This window comes from Aulonocara stuartgranti, assembly GCF_965226115.1.
Source record: "Aulonocara stuartgranti genome assembly, chromosome: 16".
Taxonomy (NCBI): Eukaryota; Metazoa; Chordata; class Actinopteri; order Cichliformes; family Cichlidae; genus Aulonocara; species Aulonocara stuartgranti.
The window spans coordinates 15796709-15821011 of NC_138952.1; the positions used below are offsets into that span (position 1 = coordinate 15796709).

The 24303-nt window shown below is 37.2% G+C and overlaps 1 protein-coding gene across 2 annotated transcripts; it reads right to left on the reverse strand.

Moving 5' to 3' along the window:
* Positions 1-1006: 1006 nt before the first annotated feature.
* grb14 (growth factor receptor-bound protein 14) lies at positions 1007-23069 on the reverse strand. Of its 2 annotated transcripts, XM_082508754.1 has the most exons (14): positions 22751-23069; positions 21779-21896; positions 11576-11732; positions 10124-10245; positions 9923-9997; positions 9662-9799; positions 6211-6321; positions 5992-6087; positions 5567-5629; positions 3748-3864; positions 3371-3440; positions 3209-3296; positions 2807-2900; positions 1007-2257 (listed from the first exon to the last, which is right to left on the reverse strand). In XM_082508754.1, exons 1-14 carry the CDS (start codon positions 22936-22938, stop codon positions 2111-2113), a joined length of 1584 nt encoding a protein of 527 aa, XP_082364880.1. In that variant the 5' UTR covers positions 22939-23069; the 3' UTR covers positions 1007-2110. The 2 variants fall into 2 exon arrangements, with proteins under 2 accessions (XP_082364880.1, XP_082364881.1); XM_082508755.1 differs by lacking the exons at positions 21779-21896; positions 22751-23069 and adding an exon at positions 15478-15771.
* Positions 23070-24303: the final 1234 nt, after the last annotated feature.

Here is a 24303-nt window from a genome sequence, read left to right on the forward strand (position 1 = left end):
AATTTTTCTAATTCTATTAATCCTTTAAAGTCAATTGTAGGTGACATAATTACCTCAAATACATTACTTGAAACTGATATTAATTCACTAACCACTGGTGTATAAAGGCAGTCAGTGGCATCCAGTCAGTGTAAAATTCATTGAATTATTGCAATATATATCAACATTTCGATATTTCTTCATGCATTTTAGCATTATTAGCAGATTAATGCAATAACAGTTAATGATATTCAATAATTAAAGTGTCTTACTTCTATGTCTTAAGCAACTTTAATTTTACACAACCCCAAATAGCATCTTTATCACAAACTGTATATGTATTATGTAACTAGGATTGCACCTGACCTATTATTTCAAACATAAACTTCCACAAGCAAAAGTAAAATGCTTCTAGTACCATCTAGTGGTTGTAAAAATCAGCCAGTGCTGTTGAGAGAAAATAAATTACATATATATATATATATTGCCCCAAAAGTTCAATAATTAATTCCAGACAGTATTAGCCTGATGAGAGCCATATGCAGACTATATAGTGTGGCTAAATTTAACTCTGAGCTGGATTCCATTAGAAAATCACGATGTACGTTGGCACAATAAAAATCTTTCTGACCAGAGCAGCACCCCTCTGTGTGCTGATGAGTCGGCTCAGGAGGAATCTTATACTTTGCTCAAGTTTAACTGCATTTATATGATAACCCTGTATGCCCTATATTACTCAAAAAGACAATAATATATTGTTCCAGTGTACTGTCATATGTTACTGCTATTTAAAGAAAGGGTGAGTTTGTTAGCATAGTGGTTCCTGCACACAATACCAGATCTTATCTTTACAGGTATATGCATAGCCAGCAATAAAAATTATGTACAGACCATGTATAAACATTAAGTGAATTTCTAAGCATCAATTCGACCTACTTTATGGTGGTTTAACAAGCCATGTGTTTGCCTTGCAGCCTGTTGTTAAAACAACCAAAACAATCATACAAAAATCACACCTTACAACAGACAGGTTTATATGAGTTTATTTACAAAACTGCATTTCAATGCACTGTTGTCCAGCCACTGTGATTTAAAATACCTTGTTCTTACATTGTTGCTGTTACAAAAAAAAAAGATTGTATGAAGCTGAATGTCAATGTTAGAAGGACTAACATAATTTAAAAAAAAAAAAGTATCTGACACCGTATATCCACAGATGTGGCTATAACGTCAAAAAATACAATCAGCCCAGGTGTTGCAAATTGTCTGCCTGAATCTCGGGAAATTACAAAACCTAAATTTCAATTTACAGTGAATTCAAATATCAGTCATTTCTGATTACATGTAAAGAAAAAAAATCTTTAGCATTTATTTCATTGCTCTTACTTCAGGGGAACTTTTTCACTGATTCCATGGATACAAACGGTTCACTTAATCATAACTGTATCTATATAGTTTATGCAGTGCACAATGCAAAGTCAGTGAGGTTGGAACCTCTTCACCGGGGCATTACAGCTCTTTGCCAATCCCTTGTAAGGCATGCGCAGTGAAACTTGCTCAGAGGTAATTTTATCACTTCAAATTAAAAAAAGAAACAAACAAACAAAATGAGTAACTTTCTTAAAAAATACGAATACCTAGCAAAAAAAATAGCTTAGTATAATAATAGCTTAGTTGTTCCCAGACTTGACAGTGTAGAGCCATACTACAGGTTTCCACAAGCATGTCCTTGTAGGGATTCAGTCATCATTTACTTTTAACAGACCGTAAATGTCACATATTTACAGCACTTTTGCTCTATACATACTGCAGCACACGTTCTGCTGGATTATTTTCAATGAACACTCAAATTCCTGCTGCTGTATCTCAACTACTACCACCACATACTTACACCAATACATTAACGGGCCAAAATGTAATCCACATGATCTTCAGCACCAGTAGTTATTTATTTTATTGTGAAATTCACCTTTTTCTGAATAAGAAAAAATAAGGTTGAGTCATGTACCACATTATGAAAACAACTATTTATCTTTTTTTTTTCCAAGGCACAAAAACACCATTGTGTTTCTCCAGAAGAACCAGGAATTAAGGTGCATGTGGGACCTCAGCTGTCTTTTGGGTCCCTTGTTCACAGGGTTATCCGAGCACAGTGATGTCTGAGCTTGCATGGAAGCACCCCACGGTTTAGCTGGTAAAAATCCACCAACTGGATCAAGTCAGTGAACCGTGTTTGACCATCATCAAGACTGTAAAACAACTCTCCTTCATCGTCCACCTACAATGAAGCATACACACAGACATATACAAATCCATGTAGAAATGAATGACACACAAAAAACAGGTCACTTGGTGCAAATGAGTTTAAATATTTCAGATAATTTTTCAGAGATGAATGAAAAACGTGCAAAAATACTATGTACTATGCAAAAGTTATAGGTAATTCAGTTGTTCCAGGTATAATCAGGTGTCTTATCTGATTAGTCCAAAATTTATTCTGCTGTGCTATTCTACAGAGGATGCTAGTTGTTAATGTCCAGGAAAACACCGAGACAGCCTGACTCATCAGAAGAACTGTGGCAAGTTTTTGAGGATGCTTAAAATAACCCACGTGCCGAGTACTTTGAAACGGCTGTAAGTTTACCAAGGTACACTGCGTTTCGAATGCAAATATATTCAATACAGTTATCTCCTTTCTGTTGTATGAAGGTCATGAATGAATAAAGGGAAAAATATTTTAGGGGTTCTTTTTTTGTAATCAAGAACCACTTTATTTTTGAACCTAAAACCTTTGCACAGTAATTTTCAAATGGTTAATTATACTCACTGGTAATATTTGAAAATGTTTAATTTTTTGCATATAGCACAGTGAAAGTACAAATGTCTTAGGGTTGCTCTGGCTGTCCCTCAGAAGAAACACTCTGAAACAAAGAGAATAAAAAGTATAGCAGTCATTATAAAGACTTACCAACATTAAACGGACGGAGTGAACTGCCTCATATGGTAAATTACATCACATTAGAGAATATTGTGTTGCTTTGCTTTAGTGCAAACATGCTCATGTTGATGAAAAAATATATATATATATATATATATATATATATATATATATATATATATATATATATATATATATATATATATATATATATATATATATATATATATGCAAATCAAGTTTAATGTCTTAAATGAGCCAAAGCACAAATAGAAGTGTATAACTGTTTACCCATCAATAAGACCCTGTTGAGCAATTAGACGGTGAGACTCTTCACGAGACAGTTTGCCATGAAACCACGGCTGAGCCACGTGGATAGCTGAAGCAGAGATGCTACGTCAGAAAATATCTTTCAGTTGTACATTAAAAAAGTGAAATTGATGTTTCACACACCTATGTTTAGCACAGAGCTCTGGGCTGTGGAAGGGCTCCCATGACCACTCAAGCGGTGGCAGCTTTTCCTCTGTGGGCGAAGAGAATTACAACTAATGAGTGAAAATAATGTTAATACATAGTTAATTTATGATGTTTCATTTTGCATAACATTCTAGCTCATTTGCAAGTTGCTTGAGGCATTAAGATTTTCTCACGCTTGACAGTCGCATTTACTTTTGGGAAATATTATTAAATTTAACATATTATTTGAATATATTCAATGAATAAAACAACAGAAAGATGTTTAAACTAAAGTGAAGCATTATTAGTTATTAGCCTAAATTTTATGCTTTCTTTCTGTTAATAGAACCAGATTAAGAGACATTAAGACTTACCCTCCACGACAAGCCTTCCTCTACAGCTACTGAGAGCACCTCGGATGGGTTCTCGATCACCCGACTCTTTTGGCCAGAAAAGTCCATAGCCACCAGAGAGTTCTCTGATATGCTTCTCTGAAATGGCACAGTTTGCACTGATGTGTATTTTAAAAATATTAATACATTTTTTCAGGACTTTTCACACACCTGTATATGTGGTCACATAAAACTAAATTCAAGTCACATGATGTGTAATTCAAAATACCCCAAATTCTTGCTATTATTTTGGTTCACTCTCTATTTTGTACTATGAAAAGGGAGTAGATTTACTTCTGCTGCCTTGTGGTATTGCATTGCCATCTAGTGTTTGAGTAACATGACTCCATCTTCATATTTTCTAGATGATTCCAGACACACACACACACACACACACACACACACACACACACACACACACACACACACACACACACACACACACACACACAAAACTCAACTGAAAAGGGATTAGAGAGGTTTTGAAAGGAATTACACTTGGGCACAAGTTAGACATTAAGCTGCAATATAGTGAGTGTCTCTAAATAAAACTGCAAACACACCTAAGAAAATTCTTCTTCAGGATTACAAAGAAATACTAGATTCATCTCCATGCTGGCCAGTAAGTTTGCAATTTAAGTAGCTAAAACAAAATTATTACTTTTAAAGCCCCTCCTATTAACAGTGCTGCACTTGAAATGATATAAAGATAAATCCTATTACTTATAAATGTGCTAATCAGCATAAGAGCAGGGCTTTGTTTTTAACTCAGTGCAATGAAGCAGTAATCTAGTATTCTAGTTTGTCTAAATAGCCTGACATTGCATTTAAGATATTCATTTATTCTCCTGTCTTTCTAGCAAATCCTCTCAGTAAAGTTATTGGCAACACATGACACTCCAACACTAGAGAAGAGGTGACAAGTTGTTAAATCTGTGGACAGCTGATCACTATGTATTTTTAGAAAGCGAGTAGTTCATGAACATGTTCATTACCCATAAATAGACTGTGTCTGCTGTTGCAAAAATACTCTCAGCACAGTCTAAGGCTATTCTGGGACACCGCAGATTCCTCATTTGCTCCATACAATTATATTGCTACACCACTATTTGCTGGCTCATGTTACTTTTGTGTCTTTCAAGCTACACCAGACAGAGGGGCATCATTTTGAAGATTTATATTTCACCAAATGAATGTATGTCCAGTGCACTTTATTTTTTAGCTTTCGTAGAATCTGATAACTTTTTACCTGCTAAATATAATACTGTACTTCCTAACTGTTTGCTAATGTTATCTGTTTGTTTGAATTTTGTAGGCTGTAGATTCTGCGCTATCAGGATTGTGGGCTAGAGCAACAAAAGCATGAGCTTAACTTGGGCAAATAAAGCTTTTTAAAAGGTTCCTTATTATTGAAGAAAACTGAAAGTTTGTCAGTTATAGAAATACTTCACAGGAGTCACACTAAGAAAAGCAAAAGGTGTATAGGTGATGGCTAGATTCTACTTAAGTCTTGCTTTTGTGGATGGCGTTTTACTGTCAAGGGTTAATGGGACACAAAATTGAAGTGAACCATTATTATTTCACCCGCTGTTTGCTTACTGTGACAAGTCAGAACGTCTGCAGTGAAAAGGTCCATGTAGGGTTGCCACACTAACCCGCTGGTTCACACAATCATTCAAGTTGTTGCTAACCAAAATTGTGTTTAAAGTAGCTTTAAAAACAGGTAACTTGCCACATATGAGACAAAATAATAAAATATAAAGCTAGTATAATTACTAAAACAAGAAAAACATTAACTAACCATTGGTGAGGCTTTTTGCTTCTGGTGTGGCTGAATGAAATTTTGGTAAAGTTGCATCCCAAACTAAAACACAGGAAAAAAGAAGTGATTAAAATTGTGCAATTTAATCCAAACATTTGTTGTGTGTTAACCCATAATCCTTCCAGACCAATGGTGTAGTGATTACAAATGGCAGGTACAAGTAAATATGTTGCAATGCACTGTGTATATAATTTGTGGACTAGCAGGGGTGAGTAATGCTCTAAATTGTATCCAGATTATATCCAGACAATGAACACATGCTGCTTCTATCAAGAGTGGGAGTGATCTTCCAGCATCACTCAAAAGCTTCCCTTGACCTCCTCCCAAAGCTAAATCTGATTCAAACACTGACTCAGCATTCCTACTCTTAGATATCACCCAGAGTTATTTATCAGCAAGCCAACCTTTAACAAGCGCATGGCTGTAATCCAGCAGGTCCTGGTCTGCTCGTCATCTGCACAAAGCAGCTTCAAGTCCCGGGCAGAACTGCATTTTGTGGACTGAGGTGAGAAGTTGGAAGAAAACAAAACAGCCCTGTGAATCAGCGTGCATCTGCTCCTTCTATACAGTTTTGGCATGTCTCTGTTTTATAGTAACAACATCAGTTACAGTACTGCTCTTACCTTCACACAGAAGCCAAATTCTGTAGGTGCCCCGTGTAGTTTTTTGGCTGCCAAAACAGTGTAGACATCACTGTCACTGAAGTCAGCAAAGAACTGGAGATGTCTTGGTTCCTGTTAAACACAGAGAGGTCATAATAAGACAAAGGTACAGAACAGGTATGGACTGGAGGTGTGAAGTATAAAACAGCACATGAAACAATCTTAAGCCTTCATGTCTATACCTGGAACACAGGAACATCTCAGGTGAGTGCTGAGTGTATCTGTATTTGAACATTTCTGTGGTTTTTTTGACGTGATCACAAATGCAAAAAAAATGAAATACTAAAATAATTGAAAATTACAAAACAATTAAAAGTCTTAAAAAGGAAAAACTTGTATATATTTAAAAATATTCACATTTTAAATTCCATGTCAGCAACACGAGTTTGGAAACTGAGATCATATTTGAAAAGCAAAATGTTTTTTCCACTCTGTCTTAATACAGAAAGTCAGCTACTCAAAAGCTTGCATCTGTGCCATATTTTCAGTATCATAATGCACCAAATGCTTTTAGTGGGTGGCAAGTCTGGATTGCAAGAAGGCCAGTCTAGCTTCTGGATGCTTCATGGTCCACTCTTACTTAACCCTTGGATACACAACCTACCAATACCTACACTCTTCCACGAGTGGGGTCAAAAATGACCCCAAATAGAAACAATGCATTTTGCTATAAACTCGGTTGTGATTTGTTTTCAGTCAGTAGGCTCTGGTCCTCTTGTCATCAAAGTGCAAGAAACGGCGAATATCTTTAAATCTTTGAATTGACATAGTGGCCTTGTACAATGGGTTATGCAGAGGACTCCCAAAACCACACCGACTGGTACATCCCAGTTCTTCTCACTTCCTGCAAGAATGGTCAATCAAATGAAGGCCAGGAGCTTTTGTTTGATTACATTTTTCCACTCTTTTCCCCTGTCGGTTGCTACTCTTCGTGCCTCCGTGTTTGTGCATGTCAGCACCTCTTCTATTATATTATCAGACATGAACATCTTCCACGCATCTATTGGGGAGACAGTACTAGACCCAGATGCAAGCCCTGGCCTACTAATTCAGAATATTGTGGCTAGAGCAGTAAGAGGGGCTCATTCTGTTAGACTCAATATCCATTTCCTCTTCAGAGGACTCATCAGAGGACTCCTCTGTATCTGACTGGCCTTGTTCAGAGGGGGGGACAATAGTCTGGGTCCTCTATATCTGAGATGTCAGATTCTGAGTCAATGCCACAGATGGGCTCTTCATCCCATCTGTCCTGGATCATTTGTAGGGCAAGGTCCACAGGGATCCTAGCTGGCCTCATAGCAGCCATGTTACTTTAAATATAAAAAATAAAAAAAACATCAGAAAGGACAATGTTTGAAATGCACAGGAAACTATAAACAGAGCTGCACATAAATGGTCCTCAGGTGCGCATTTGCTGTCAAAATAAAAGACGCATACCAGATAAGAAGTTGGAACACTCGTTTGCGTACATTAGATGTTCTGGAGGAGGACGGACATTTGTTCAGAACTCTTAAAGATGTCGAAGAAGCAAGCTCGTAAGCAATTACTATCTCCACCACAAAAGAGGCACATATTCTCTGAATTTCCGGGAATACTTTTATTTTGACAGCGAATGCGCACCTGCGGACCACTTATGTGCAGCCCTGACTATAAATCATGTATGTTACTGTGTAAAAATTAATTCTTGATCCATCCATGTAAGTGGGACGGTTGGAGTTGCTAAGAATGAAAGTTTCATAAAAGATTCCATAGGAACTGCTTGGGGTCATTTTTGACCCCACTTGTGGAAGAGTGGGGTAGTGATACAAAAACTGCATTTTTTTTTTAATTAATGAAAAAATAAATAAAAATGCAAATGGCCTCATGTTACAAACATATTTTATGAGGAATACCTGGAATATGAATATATTACAACTTTGCATTTTAAAGATTTTGAAGAAAAACAACCCATGGGGTCATTTTTGTTTTTTATTCCTAGAGTTTCCAAGAGTAAACGTTCTTTGGGAGGTAGGGCCTTTAGTTATCAGACTCCACTCCTGAATCAGGTGACCCTGAATGACCAATTACTATGCTGTCATAGAATCCACATGCTGGGAACACTTCTTCTCATTTACCAAACAGATATTAACTTATTACATTGTTCTCCAGTAGTTTGAATTGTATGTTGTATCTATGATCTTCTTTGCAGTTGAGTTACATGGTTACCCATCCCTGAGCCTGCTTAGTTGTAGATTTTTTTCCAGTTAAACAGTAAAACAGAGTTCTTCCTCTTCACTGTTGCCAAGTGCTTGGTCATAGTGGATTTTGAGGAGTTCTCCTACAACATTGTAGGGTCTTTAATTTACAATATAAAGCTTCTCTGCAATATTGTTGTGGTGAACTGTCGTGTTGCTAGGGTTGATTTCAAAATGAGCTATTTTCCAAAGACAGGATTTAAGCAATTCATGTTATCTTTGGATTGCAATGTAATTAAAAGACCATAACATATTTGTTTTACAAGAGTAAACGATAAATGATATCTACATTTATGTCAAAGCATGCTTTGGATGATTGTATATGATGGGTAAACAGTACATTTTCATCTAATAATAACACATTATCAACCATTCTGGGTGTGGTTACTCTCTTAATGTAACCAAAAGATAAGGATAAATTTAGATATGTTGATAGCGGCTGTATTGAGATGGTATCAATAGCTATTTTGTTTCAAGGATAACTTTACAAAAAAAAAAAAACCCTCACAGACTTTCATTGTCCTGCTTTCATGTGACTCACTATTCCTATGTCTTTTTTTAATGTTACGCCACAGTCATTAGTGTCTGTGGTAACTGACTAGCAAACATCTGACCAAAACCAAAGAAGAAGAGTAAACACGATAGACTAAAAGTGGGCGCCTTGCCAAGGTCAACCTGCACTTAACAACAAAAGGTCTACTGTTGTAGAAAATGAAAGGAGTTGAAAAGTGGATGTGTTGGCGTGCCTGGTGGCTAGGTATAAGCTTCAATTGTCAGCAGCATTGTGAGTACAGTTTCTGCATGGCTGCTGTGCCAGCTGACCTAATGAAAATCCAGCTCAACCTGTTTCACTCTCCTCTCACAACATGAGTGAGATGTAGCCAGAACATGAAGAGGTGGCCCAAAATGCACAAACAGAGGTCGTGTATCAATCCCTAGAAATTTAAACAACAGTATAGTTTTCCATTTGGAACAATGCATTTTTCATCCTATATCTTTCTTCTGTAAAGTACCCCTCGTCCAATGTACAGATGTGGATTTTTAGAAAATGAACTGGTGTAATGCAATAAGATTGGTTGTATGGAATAGCCCACTTAATAATATGTTTTTTTAAACAACCTGTGATTTTCCCATAATTCATAACACATTCTGTGGACAAGTTATTTTGTTCTACAAACCTTGGAAGTCCCCTTATTGGAGAAATAAAGCCCTGACCGCCGCAAAACAAAATAAGACTTCTTCCAAGACTTCCTGCTTTGCTCTTTGGCGTGAAGGTATCCATGGATCTCAGGACAAGTGCTGGAATTCAGAAAGGTCTGCGTTGGGTAGAGGAATATTTGTTCTTAGTTGGGTGTGTGCATTAAATAATCACAGTAACAATCTCCACTACAGGGCAGAGAGAGTGCAGTGCAAACATAAAGAACCTAAGAACCTGATACCTGTATAAGGTCACAGTGATCCACCATCCCATTGGTTTCACTCGATATGGAAACCATGTGATCTGGGAAAAAGTCCTATGAATATGAAAGAGACATCAGTTATTAACTTCTTCCACCCACATAATTTTGGGCTAGTACAAAGAGACTTGCTGTGTATGACTATAGATATATATACATAGAATTGTATAATTACTAACTCACCAGTGGTTTCCTAAAGAATTCATATTTAGCATAATTCTTCCTAAAATACAACCGGCTGTCTGTGTCCATCGCCCAGCTTGAAAGTACTTCCATAACGTACTCATGGTCTTCCAGAGCTCTTTCTAGTGAGAGCAAGAACAAAGAAATGACATGTTAACCTGTTTTGCTGTTGCTGTTTTTCCTGTTCTTTGTTTTCCCTCTTATTAAAATATACTATCTAGAATCAGGTCAAAGCAAGGTTGAGGACATGGAATTAAATGTTCTTGAAAAATAGAGTAATCTCTGAAAATGATTCCCCAGCAAAAGTTGCATTGAGGAAAAGAGTTTGATTATTAACCTTACATTAATGTGTAACCTCCAGCTATGGGCATGGCAAGAGGTACAAGAGGTACAACATAAACAGTTATTTCCTAGAACTTAATTATTTCCTAGAATTTTAACTGATTGTTGAATAACTGGAAGACATATTGCATTCAGCCAGCAGTGTAAGTTGAATAAATATCAGTGCAAGAAGGTTATCAGATGAATATACTTGTTACTGACAACAATCTTGATTTAATTCAGGTTAAAAAAATGCTTAATAAACAAAACCCACACTCACTGACAACATCTACAGAACAGATTACCAAATGATGAAACAAATGATGAAACTAGTTTGTCTAAAAATGGCTAAATATGTGTTCTCATCTACAGCAAATTAGGTGTATCCCTGGCAAATTCACATGTACACGCACACATAGATGGATAATTGTATATTGTATACAAATACAGTATCTAACAGTAAATAATAAAGTACCGTGTTATATAAATAATTACAGTTACAGTCATAGTCCATGGTTACATAACATTATTTATTCTGTGTCCTTCTTTCTGACAGCTTATCATAACTAGTGTTGAGACATTCAGGAATTTGTTGTTGTTTGTTTGTTGTAGCTCTTCTTTTTGACATCATAAGCATCATTTAACCTTGGCCTCATTCCCCAGTCACCAGTTTCCCACTTGTCCTTCCTTAGACCACTCTGGGTAGTTATTGCACACTGCAAAGTGTAAAAACAAAGACCTCCTGCTTTGGATATGTCCGGGTCTAGTTACCTAGACATGGCAATTTAGCCTTTATAAAAAGGTCCACTTACAACAAAACATATCAACAGGTTCCAATGTTAGTGGTTTTAGTGGTACGGCTTATTGGTGTATTTTTTCATCCTTCATTGTTAGAACTAAAGTGCTGAGATCAAGCTGATATTTGTGAGTTTTAACTGCATTGAAAAGCACAACTGATTTTTTCAAAACCTTGAAACGGAGTGTTAAAAAGAAAAAGAATCATTTTGATAGGATTATTGCAAGACTTATGGGTAAACTTGACTGAAAATGCTGCAAATAATTTTTTGCCATCATTGTTTTTAAATTTAGTATGATGTAAATAACTGGGTAGCTGTTACAGCATCATCTTACCTATTCCTAGATGGGAGAGGTGTTCAAAAAGTGTCCAGGCGTGATCATCAATGCAGTGATTCTTCAAGACAAACAGCTGACATACATCCTGGGCAGTTACATCAGAAGGAACTTCTACAGCTTTGCTGGTATTATCTTCACTATAAACTTTAATTACCTGAAGCAGAAACATTAAATTAACAACCATTTCAGGCAAGCAGTGAGAGACGTTAGTGACTTTTAAAGATACATAAGTTATGTTTTCAGATTGGACATACTGTAAAGGATTGTGTTATAAGTACCATACAACCCAATCAGTTTCACCTTCGTATAGTAAACAGGTAGCTCATTTGCCTATTTGAACAACATAATAGGTAAGAAAAAAAAGACACAACACAAATGTCCTACAAGGCAGAAAACAGAATATAAAGACTCAAGCCTGCAGAGAAACACAAAGAACACAAGACACATTAAACAGGAACTTACCCGCTTGTTTGGAGCCAAGCATAGTATTGAGTTTGGGCTAGTTCTGTAGCCAAAACATGGCTGAGTACAAAGCATCGCAAATGAGAGCTTTTGTGAGAAATATAAACACTCTCATCAGACAGCGCAGCAAGTGTCAGCTGTCACAAGCAGCCTTCCTCTCGATCTCTCCTTATCTTGCTCTGTGCCACAGTGAAGCTGAAATTAGGCAATTAGATAAAACTCCCTCTCAGCAGATTTCTTTTCTGAATCCACATATGTGTATCACTGGTGCTCGATACCAAATCACCTGCCTCCTTTTCTCACCACTAAGAGTCAGGAAGCCAGAGATCAATCTGCTTATTTACTAGAGGGTGGAGAGAGAGAGTCACATGGCTCCAACCCCCTTAGAATTGACATGCACACACCCAAGGCAAGCAGATCTCCTACATAATGCCCTGTGTGAGCCCAAGAGCAATTACAAAGGTGCTGGTTCAAGTCAGTCTAAAGCTGTCAGAGGCAGGTATGGAAAGTGTAGGAGCAAAGACCAAATGGCTGTCTCTTTTCTCTGAGTGAGGTCAATTGGTAGCTTAAACCTGGACAGGAAAAGCCTGACACCTTTTCTGTAGAGATAGGTCAGAGCTTTTCAACAGGGCTGAGTGAGGTTCAGCAAATGGGCCCTCCACCTATGACATCACCTCTTAGTGTAAACCACTTTGTAATCAATCAGGTCACGAAGTGAGTATAAGAGAACTATCTTTTAAGAATGGTTTATTTCATCACTCATTGTTTAATGTAGTCATTGCTGCATATTAGCACTACAGGTTTGTTTTCTAAAATGGTTTTTGGAAAAGAGAAGAATTGATAATAAAGTGCAAAATCATACGCAACAAATTGATTTGTTCATTGTAGTTCATATATATATATAGTTCACTGATTTTAATAAGATGTGCATTTACTGCACTGCTGGAGGTGACTGTATCAGGGGCTTTAGCTGAGTTGCTTCAAGGATGTGGCTTTCTGAAAATTGGCCAAATCAAATCATCTGGGTATCAGATTTCACCGAGAACAGGGTAGGGTCTGTCAGAGGCGAAGGAGTCTTTGTGGGCCATTAGCATTGCAGATGTGCTTTATGTTTGCATTACTCAGCAGAAAGTTGCTTTCATGAACAGTTTAGGTTGGACGACAAGATGCAGTATATACAATGAGTAAATATACCCTTCAAAAGGGTAATTTTATCTGAACCATGAGACACAAAAAACAGTGGGTTTTTTTTTAATTTAAAACAGAAAATAATTCATTAAATAATAACTCGTGCATTTAGTTTGACTACTATAAACTAATTATGTTGCATGATTTGCCAGTACCGTTAATCATTAGTAAAGTGTTTCCAATAAAAGACAAGGCCACACACCCTGCTGCAGGAGCCATTGATGCCTTTATCAGTAAACACAGAGTTGCAGCCATGAGCAGGTAACCTTGATGCAAAAGCCCACATGTTTTCATCTGGAAAACATTTATGTTTTCCTTCATGTCTGTCATGCCAATCAAGTACAACTTATGTGTTACAGTGTGCAAAAACAGAGAAAATTACCTGGAGAATATTTTTCTCCTATGGAAAATAAGAAAGTGCCACGACTGCCTAACTAAAAGTATCAATTTACTCAGTATAGCAAAAGTTATGGGTACAGTTATAAGGAGAGGAGATGCCAGTTAAAGTGATGCTATGAAAAGTGCAGCGATCAAAATATTTTCAGAAGTGCATTTACATGTGTGAAGACTTTGAGTTTGATCTTATATTTATCTGAATGAATTAAAGCTAAAAAAAACTGATGCTGCCACACAAAAACTGCTATCATGGTTTCCCTATATATAGTTCTGATTTATAAAAGTTAAATCCACATAAATGTGAATAACGGTAATAATGGTCATTGCTACTAACTTCAACTGCCAGTAGTCTGTCTGATCAGTGCATGTGGTGCACTGAGACAGCTATTTTCTTTTCAAGTTAGAATAGTAAAATTTTCAATTCACTTAAAAAATCTGCATAGTAAGTCCAAATTAAGGCAACCTTACTATTTATACACGTATATGTATACTTACTTACACATATGAATAGGTGGTGAGCCTCTACTGATCCACCAAATTACTGTTGAGGATACACTGGCACAATTTCCCAATATAAGCTGCATTTATCAAACTATGATGGCAACAAGGCTGTTGATTTCAAGAGTTGTATCACAAGGGTGAGAACACATCGTGCTGTGTCATAAAGGTCTGTGATGAAAAGTAAAAAAGAAAAAAAAAGAGTCTGGAACAGGAAGACTAAGTCCAGATACTGGGTATGCAGCACTAAATATAGTCTTATTGAACATAAACTTCTCTATTAGACCTTCTTATCTCAAGGACAGGACAGAGTGATCCATTTTACCAATTAGCCTTCTCTGGTTAAACCTTGAAGTGCACTCCCACAGCTGCAGCTATATCACTGAGTGGTGGTAAAAAGTTGGCCTCCAGCCTCCTCTATATAAGAAAACGACAGAGAATAGTTCTCTTAGCTATCCACTAAAATAAAACTTGAAAATAAAGAGTTTTAAATTATTATAAAACCTCCTTTCTGGTAGGTAAACCTGTTTACAACTGGATCATCACTTATAAGATTACATATCCAAAACGTTACTATTGTCCCGAGACCTAGAAGGAATTAGATCATTTGGAAAGTATTTTTTAGACCGGTGGAGTCAGTGTGCAACAATAAGGAGATGAATTAGAACACTAGCCAAATGTTATCAGCCAACACTGATAAGCCTGCTGGGAAGCTGTAGTTGCTACTTTGTAAATTACAGTGGCTGCTAGAGGACTGGGCTCAGGTATTTCACATTAAACTTAAAAATATGTAATTGTGGTTTTGCTTGTGAACAGTCTACATTTTAATTAGATACATCCTATAAGATACTGAAACACTTTGTACTGATGTCTAAATTAAAGTATGAACATCCCTGCTTTCCCTTGTTCAGCACTGATATTCCATATTAAAGAAAAGTGACACTTCACCAGATTCCATTTGTGATATGAAAGTGCAGGCTACTTTCTGCTTTTAATACATCTTAACATCTTCAAAAGGCTACTGTAGTATTGATGTATAATTAATAGCAAGAATGTGTTTTATGGTACAATTATTTTTTTTAACAAAGTACTGCAAATATCTCAATTTAAATAAGTAACAATAGCACAGCCGAAGCACTGTGAACACCATATGTGAGCAGAACATTTATGAAGATTAAATCTTTGAGAAGTTTTAAACATTGTAAGCCTTTACATAGTGGTCACGGGAGACCAGATCTAATCCAGCACCATCTGGAAAAACAGCTTAAATTTAGAACACTAAACAGAAACAAAAAGCAGCCCTTCGCTAACAGGGAGGGAGACAATACAAAAACAAATCCATATAAGATTCCTACCCGCTTCTGCAGACAAAGAGGTGTGATGGCAGGCAACGTGACTCTTCTTGCATGGAAATTCATGCTTCTGCCTTACCTGCACAATTAACTATGAAAAGAAATATCCATGCATAGTAATTGAAAGTAAGGCTAATGTATAAATTATAGTTGGATATAATATGATAGTATTAAAAATAGTTTATATATATTTCTTTTCTGAGCCGTTCCAGTGCTAACAGTGTGATTCATCAAATTGCAAGTGTTAGAAACCAAATGTTGTTTCCTCACCACAGCACAAACTCCTCCTCTGTCCTTGGGGATGTAAAATCTCTTTCCTTTTCTTTCCTTTTAGAAAGGGAGTTTCTCAAAGTAAAAAGTTTCTCATGGTGAACACAGTTAAAATATACAGCCCAAGGCCAAAGAAACGTTAAATATTTATTTTTAAAAAGAGCAATTTTAGCCTAGCGATAATGTAAAACCAAAACAAGAAGCTGAAGAATTTCCCAGAAAGCACATGTATCATATTTTTTCATTCTTACTTTGTAGCCAGACACTACACTGCTATTTTTAGTCTCTGATCCACTTTTTTTTTTTATAGAGAACATTCACAAGCATGAATATATTCTTGCTAATTATCAATGTTCAGTTTCCTTCTGAGACAAGGAATTTGGAAATGAGTAGCTATCAAAACCACAAAACTACAAAAACAAGCTCATAAAAACTAGGTTAATGTAGATCCATAAAAGTACATCAGATCTCAAATTAGTTGTTTTCTCATTTTAAAATGTTGAAAACTGTTAAAATCTGTGAATAACATTTATAACCTGCCTGGTGACTTTAAATGACTCTGAATGTCACATTGTTATTGGTGTGAGACTGGCTGCTATAAGTAGTTAAGAAACTGCTGATCTACTGGGCTTTTACAAAAAAACCACAGCTAAAGTTTAGAGAGAGTGGTCCGATACGAAAATACCCAGTGGGCAGAAGTTCTCCAGGAGAAAGTGCCTTGATGATATCAAAGATTAGAGGAGAGTGGCAGACTGCTTCAAGCAGACAGGAAAGCAAAGAATCACTGGTTATAAAACAAGTATGCAGAACAGCATCTCTGAATGCACAACAATGTTAAACCATAAGGCAGAGGGGCGCCAGCAGCAGAAGAGCACATCAAATGGCAAAGTGTCAGTAGTTCAGACTGCTGTAATGGCATGGGATACATTTCTTAACTTTGGGCAAGATAAGGATCATTGAAACTCATTTCATCAAACCCAACTGAGTATTTTGCTGACCGTGTCCATCCCTTTATGACCACAGTGATCACAATTCTTGAACGTGATAAATTCACTGTACTCAAATGTGACAAGATCTCAATCTAAAAGGCTAGATGTGAAGTCGACTAATCTGCAGCTTTCTAATGCTATTAAGTCAAAATATTACATTTTGAGGAATGTTTCTGGCATCTGTGCCATGAGTAATTCAGGCAGTTTTGAAGGCCAAAGCCTCCAACCCACTACAAGCAAGGTGTGCCTAAAAAAAAGTGGCCAGTGAGTACATAACTAGACTCTATTAGACTTTTCATTTCACAAATTACACCCACTATGATTTGTGCATTCATCTGAAAGGAGGAAACAGTTGCAAACTTCCAGGATGCTGGAATTCATTATCTGATAAAAGTCACACACATACTGATGTGTTATTGTTGGATATCTGGTCAACTTCAAGGTAATGTGTGGATTCATGATTAAATACAGTTTATGTTTCATTAAAAAAAAACCTCTGACCTTGAGACCCTGCCTGCCTACCTGGAGGGGCGATGACATTATGCCATCAGCCTTTTACAGCTAAGGGGTAAAACTGATAAAATACTTTTTTAAAATGGTAGTTTTAGGTATAGTTCTCTGCGTGACACAACCTGGGAGCTTCTCCTACACTGAGATAAAGCTGTGACTTCTTAAATCCTTGAAAAAGAATTTAATTTTCTGCATCTACAATAAATTTCTTGTATCTCTTCTCATCGCTATATTTCATCACATTTACCCTCATAGCATGAAACATGGCGGTTTGGCTAAAGTTACTGTACTCTCACGCTCTCACGAGAACACACAGGAAAAGAAGAACCGGCAACAACAGACTTCATGTTTATCTGGAAACACAGTACATTGACTTGTGAGAGCACAGACAAGCAGACGCTGCTAGTTATCACGCTGCTAAAATGAATTGGAATTAATGGACCCAGAATGATAACAGAGTCGCCACAACTCCCATAACAAAGCTAGCGCCAGACACATTGTCCTTGACCATAGCTGTTTCAGACAAGACCCCTTGCAGGCTCTGTCAGAGTAAGACAACAGCCAGCGATGCAGCAGGCCAGTGGTGCATATATGAAGGTATATAGTGCATGCTAACCTCTGGGAAGGGAGATTTTTAGTGCAAAGCAAGGACCCCGCTGTCCATGTTTCATCGCTATGTTACTTTGTTACTTGTTAGGTTGCAAGGAAAAAGGAACAGCTTCTGCTTTTTTACATTTTATTTTATTTTTTGGATCCATCCATCCATTCATTACCTTCTGTTTATCCAGTTCAGAGTTCTGGTGGGGCTGGAGCACATTGCAGCTATCAGGGCGAGGGACAGGCAACACCCTCAACATGCTGCAAATCTATCACACATTCATGCTATGAACTATATGTCAGAAACTGCTGAGGCAGCATAGGAAATTTGTTCACCATTATAAACATTAGTCCAAGAAATCACAAGGTAAACAATATTTTCGTATTACCTGTCACGGTTCTGGGTCAGTTTGACCCAGTATTTTGAGTTGTTATGTTTTTGGTGTGTTTTTGCATTTTGGATTCTTTTCTTATTATGATGATAATGATGATTATGACTCTATGTTTCGGTTATTCTTGTTTAGGGATTAGTTCGTAGGTTTTTGTGTTCTCACGTTTATTGCAGGTTTAGTTCAGTGTCTAGTCTGTCTCTCTGTCGTGTCTGCGTGTTTGTTTAGTGGTGTCTTGTTTCCTCTTTTACTCTGAAGGTTCATGTTCCCGTCTTATGTCAGTGTTTCTAGCTTTGTTCCCCTTCTGTCTCTAATTCCTTGATGACTTCCTCAGTGTATTTAAGCCCAGTGTGTCTTTGTGTCAGTGTCAGATCGTCTGTTATCCTCACCTTGTATTTTCGTAGTTTCCCTTATTGTGACACTGTGTTTCATAGCCTGCTTAGTTACTCTGTGTTTATAGTTTTTTCCATAGTTCCTTCACAGAGTGTCTTAGCCTTTTTAGTTTACACAGTGTTCTCTGTCTTCTTAGTTTTCCCAGTTTCAGTGTTCCCTAGTGTTTTTGTCATGCCTTCAGCCACAATAAAGGCTTGCCTTATTTTGGAAACCTAGTTCTGTCTCCACCATGTCTGCTCTTGGGTCTACCTCATTCTTCACACCGGCGCACCCCGCCGTGACATTACCTCTGTAATTCATTCATTTACAACTCTATTTCTTTCTTGTGGAGTCATAATCAATTTTTTGCTTGTTTTTTAAAATACAATGAAAGCACAACAGCAGTGCTAAACAAAGCGATGTCAAGCATTGGGTCTTGCCACAATTCTGCAAAACCATTCAATTAAGAGAAAATGTGGTAAGTTAGAGAAGTACCACAATGGCGAGACTCAGTATCAGTTTCCTTGGCTGCCTGTTTTATAATCGAATGCCATCTCTAGAGGAATATTATTATCTTTAGATAATTATGATTGATGATAAAAATTACTACCCAGAAAGGCTCACTGGGAAGCCAAATGGACAATTTTGCGGGTGAATGGTGGATGAGGGGACAAGTGCAGCACAGTTGGAACAATGATGTCATTGGCTTTTTGAGTGCCTCTAAAAGGAGGTCACCATGCTGTGCCATTAGGACAGTGACATAAAAACAGCTGTTCAGCCTAACATACTGTCTTTATCTTCCCAAGGATCCTGGTGAGACTAAGAATAAGCACATGGATATACTGCTGGTGTTACACTATTGGCCAAGTTTTAAATAATGAGGCCAGTGTAAGCAAAACCTAAGAACTGACACTTCTTTAAACATTTGGTTTCCAACAATTTCTCTCTACTCTTGAATCTATTTAATGCCAATGCGAGGATGTCCTTATAGCTTTGATGGAAAAATAAAAGAATGAAAATATGGTCTTGAAAATGACTACAACAGGTTCCCTTTAACTTGATTTGCAGAGAGCGAACTGTTTCTCTCTCTCGCTCTGATAAAATAATTTTATTTTCAGTCTAATAATGGCATCCTTCACTTTCATTAACATGTCTTTGAAACTCATATTGAGAACACCAGTGAACAGCTATCAAATTTAAATTCCTTATTTTTGAGTCAACTCCTGATCTTTTATCTGTTTAATGTGTCACATAATAATGAGGAAACAGGTTTCACCTGTCCATGAAACTGCTTAACTCAGTTGCCCAATTAATCTGAAAATAGGGAACTATGTAGAAAAAAATGGACTGAAACAGTTGACCCAGTAAAGCCTGAACTATGAAATAATTCCCAGAAACAAGTGTTTATTTGACCTTCGGACAATTTTGTAATAAATAAATAAATTAGTAATTTGAATATATGAGCTTGAATTTGTATCACATTTAATATGCTGATGACGTAGTCTCAAAAACTCATGCATCATTTACAATACTCTAGGCATTAAGTGCTTAATGCAGTGCAATGCCTGCACTTCAATCATATATTCACAGTTTTTTTTTAAACAATTCACTTGCAGCACCATTGTCCCAATATTAACTCTAGACACTTAGCTTAAAAGACTAAACCATGCATTTCTGTGCATATATTTCATCAACGGCAACAGACACATAAACACATAGATAAAGGGCTCACACTTACCAGCAGCTATGCTGCTGATAGCTGCTGGTGAGTGCACAGTGCTATAATTTTTATGTTTTCCGATGAGTCATTGCTGTGAGGCGACCCCCGCTGCTACACACACACACACACACACACACACACACACACACACACACACACACACACACACACACACACACACCACAATGATAATGAGAAACAGTCAACTCCAGCTTAGAGTATAGGGGCTTTTGGTTGGCAAACCAAACTAATTTAACAGCCCTGGAAAATATATAGGCAAACTCACTTCACATTTGAGGCAGACCAATGATTGCTAGCTTCCCAAAGCAATGAATGTGCTCTTGTTTCTGAATGTGCCAGTGAGTTTTAAAAATGCATAGTCAACAACAAATCAATTTTTGCTTTGCTTGATAAAAAAAAAGTTTTCTGCTGAGTTGTATGAACTGACTAAAAAAGAGGAGAAAAGAAAGTCTTCATAAGCTATCAATTCCTTGCATCTGTACAATTTGTTGTAGCTTGTTTGTAGTGTTAACAAGGCAAAAATACTTTAATTATGGGGAAAAAATGGTCATTGTCTATACGTAGTCTCAGTAGTCATCCAAATAGCCTGTGAGACTAAAGTGGGGGAAAATCTGAGAGGAATAAACGTTAAAATTGCAGAAAAATACTTTAAGGATTTTTACTGACAGAAAAAAAAGTCCTGCCAGCATAATTCTGCTGTCCTACAATAAGCTGCAAATAAACTATGTACATCTATCTTGCTCACTATATAAAACAACTTAAATCCACAACTTAATGCACTATATTATAATGCAGCACTTCACATTACATTATTTTAGGCCATGGTTCTTTGCATAAGACTAACAACATTTTCAAACTAGTCAAGAATTCTATGCTACCAACACACAAGTTTTAACTACTGAGTTTTTCAGCATCAGTAGGTACTTCCTGATTTTCAGTGCAAAGTAATCACACACCCTGTGCTAAAACAAACAATAGCGCTGTTAGGCTCCAGACCTGATAATTGTAAACCATAAAAGTTCTTCTGAAAAATCTAAAGGTGATGTAAAACACCCATTGTCCATTTTGTGGTGGCTGCTGCTTTCAAATACTACGGTATAAAAACCTGAGATTGAAAACATAAAATCACAGACTTTGTGGCTTATCTAAGCATGCTGACACAGCATTTTTAACTCCTGACAGCAACTAATTTCCTTACTCACATAACCGGTTGGACCATTCATATGGTGCTAAGGTCAGATGACTTCAGCAAGCTAAATATTGCATTTTTTCAATTATTCAACTTTAACAAAATGTTGTGCAATTTTGTTTTCTGACATTTGATCCACTTAAAAATCAGCATTAAGTGAGTACGTGAAATAAAACATCTAAGTGGACATGACACAGGTCTTGTATCATGATAATCATGGACCAAAAACTGTCAATATGACACTAACCTGAGATGTACAGCTTTTGGTCCATGGTAATAAACATTCAGAAACAAGAGGGTTCAGGGTTGAGGTGAGAAGCTCAGGAAGAGGGGAAGAGAATGATGCCTCGCTCTCTTTAGTGCTCCTGAAGGACAAAAACAAAGAAACAAGAGACAGAAACAAACTTCAATGAAGCAAAACTGTGTAAATTTTCAGGCAACAAGCATATTTTGATGACTCAGCCATAATATAAAACAGCTTCACAGAAGAGTTGTATGAAGCACATGTTATCTGTCATATAACAGATGCTTCAACATTGTAATGAGTCATTTCTTGGGTGAAGGCATAGGGAGATCTGACCAAAACAAAAGGCATGGCTCCATTCTCCTCTAACAAACGTAATTCACATTTTTTACTACCAGGTGCCTGCTTTCACCACATCACCAAAACTCACATTCAAAGGTTTATTTCTAAGCCTTATGTGTACTGTTGACATCATTTTGAGGTCATAAAGGAGTGAAATATCCCCCACAAGAGGAAGAAACCCCCATAAAGAGACCACCCTTAGGACATATAACTCCACCCCACCTGTTTGAAGTAGTTCAGATTAAAGGATGTGACAAGACATGCATACAAAGAGTTCTTTTTTAATGACTAAATGCTATGATAAAGTAAGAATAAATTAGATTTCAGTATGGTTGCATGGTATGAGGTGTATTTTAACATACATTTCTTTAGTACAAAATAGTTAACAATTATTATGTTATCATCTTATCTCTCTTAAAGTTAATATTAAATGTTGCACTGCACTACACATTGCAGCTTTTAAACAGAGATCTACCTCTTCTGCAAATAAGACTGTGCTATTCTTGTGCAAGGCAGCTTACACTGTAAAGTGTAGAGTAGAATACACTTCTTGTGGTTTAGTGCAAATTAAACCAGCCTGATTAAATTTTATAAACAAACTTCTTGTCAAGCATAAAGGAAAATGAGACCTACCTGTTCCCCCTGCAGAGTTTAATGCTGATCTTCTGTTTATTTGGTGTTATTAAAGGCTCTTGCAACGGGAAGAGTTCTGCGCTGGGAAAGCCACTCACATTACCCTTGTCACTCTGAAAAATCTCTGCTTTCTGTCCGAGGCTTTGAGAAGTGTGTATCTCGTCCAGTGCCTTATTCATATCACTCATGTGGGCCAGCTAAATCCAAGGCATCATCTGGAGCAAATAGAAGAGACAAGCTTTTAGACTGGAGTATGTGCAGACCACAGTTGGAGCAAGCTGCCTGGCGGGGCTCATCTGCTCACAGCTCAGCAGAGCACACACATACATACACACAAGTCTCATCTGCTGCCCACAGGGCTGGCCCAGTGGGGCAAAACGATCCCTCCTACCCAAACATGATCCACCACATAAAGATATTTTTAACACAATGACTCCCGAAACAATCATCCTCGCTCTGATGCAGTCAAGTATTATCAATCATTAAAATTTGCTCTGCCACCTGTTTTTTGTTTTTTTCTTTTTATTGCTTGCCTTTGATAATGTTTATATGCACACTGGAAAGCAATAAATTACCACACAAAGCAGACTCTCACAAAAAGAGGTTGGTATTGAGTACAGGTGGGTTATGACTAGAGATGGCACGATACCACTTTTTTATGTCCGATACCGATATCATATATTTGGATATCTGCCGATACTGATATGAATCCGATATAGTGTGTTTTTAATCAATAAAACTGTTTTTTTAATATCTTGCTGCATTTTGTATAAGTTCAGACAAGTCTCGCACGCCACGGCCGCTCTATCACGCGACGCATACTGCTCCAACGTGCTGAGTTACGCCATGTCGCAAGTTTTGTGAGGTGCTTTCGTGATATTTAATGGATCGGATTACATTTTTTATTTATCTCCAATATCTGATCCAGTAATTTAGGTCAATATCGGACCGATACCGATACGTGATATCGGATCGGTCCATCTCTAGTTATGACTACTATAAAATGAACTGCTCTTTTGTTATGGACTTTGCACAAAGATTGCATAACATAGTACACTGCGGAATGCCTGTGGTTGTAAAGAGTAGCCAGCCCAACAGAATGGCTGTGTGGTTGGAAGTGTCATTCAGAGCCTGGCTCTGTGTGGGGGATGGTGGGGATGATAACATCATTCTCAAAGGTAATGTGTAACAGAGTTTGACCAAGGGAGGACAGGCTACTGAAGGAACTTACTAACAGGCAGCATGGGGAAAGCAATAACTCACCACCCAAGGCTTACTTAATAATGTCAGAACCTAGTTTTGTTTTTTTAAAGGAAGAAATACAGAAAATGTAGAATATAGTATAATGCTCCACCTCAAAATGATAAGGGACCAAGGGGAAAGTTTTTACTAGACTGATTGTTTTACCTGTCTGGCTCCAATCTTACGATCTACCTCAGCATCCGTTACAATAACCCACTATACATGCTTGTTTTTTATATTATGCCAGTAGGCTATCACCATGGTGTCCTGTAGATACCCATTAATCGACTGCACTTATCTGAATGTTTGTA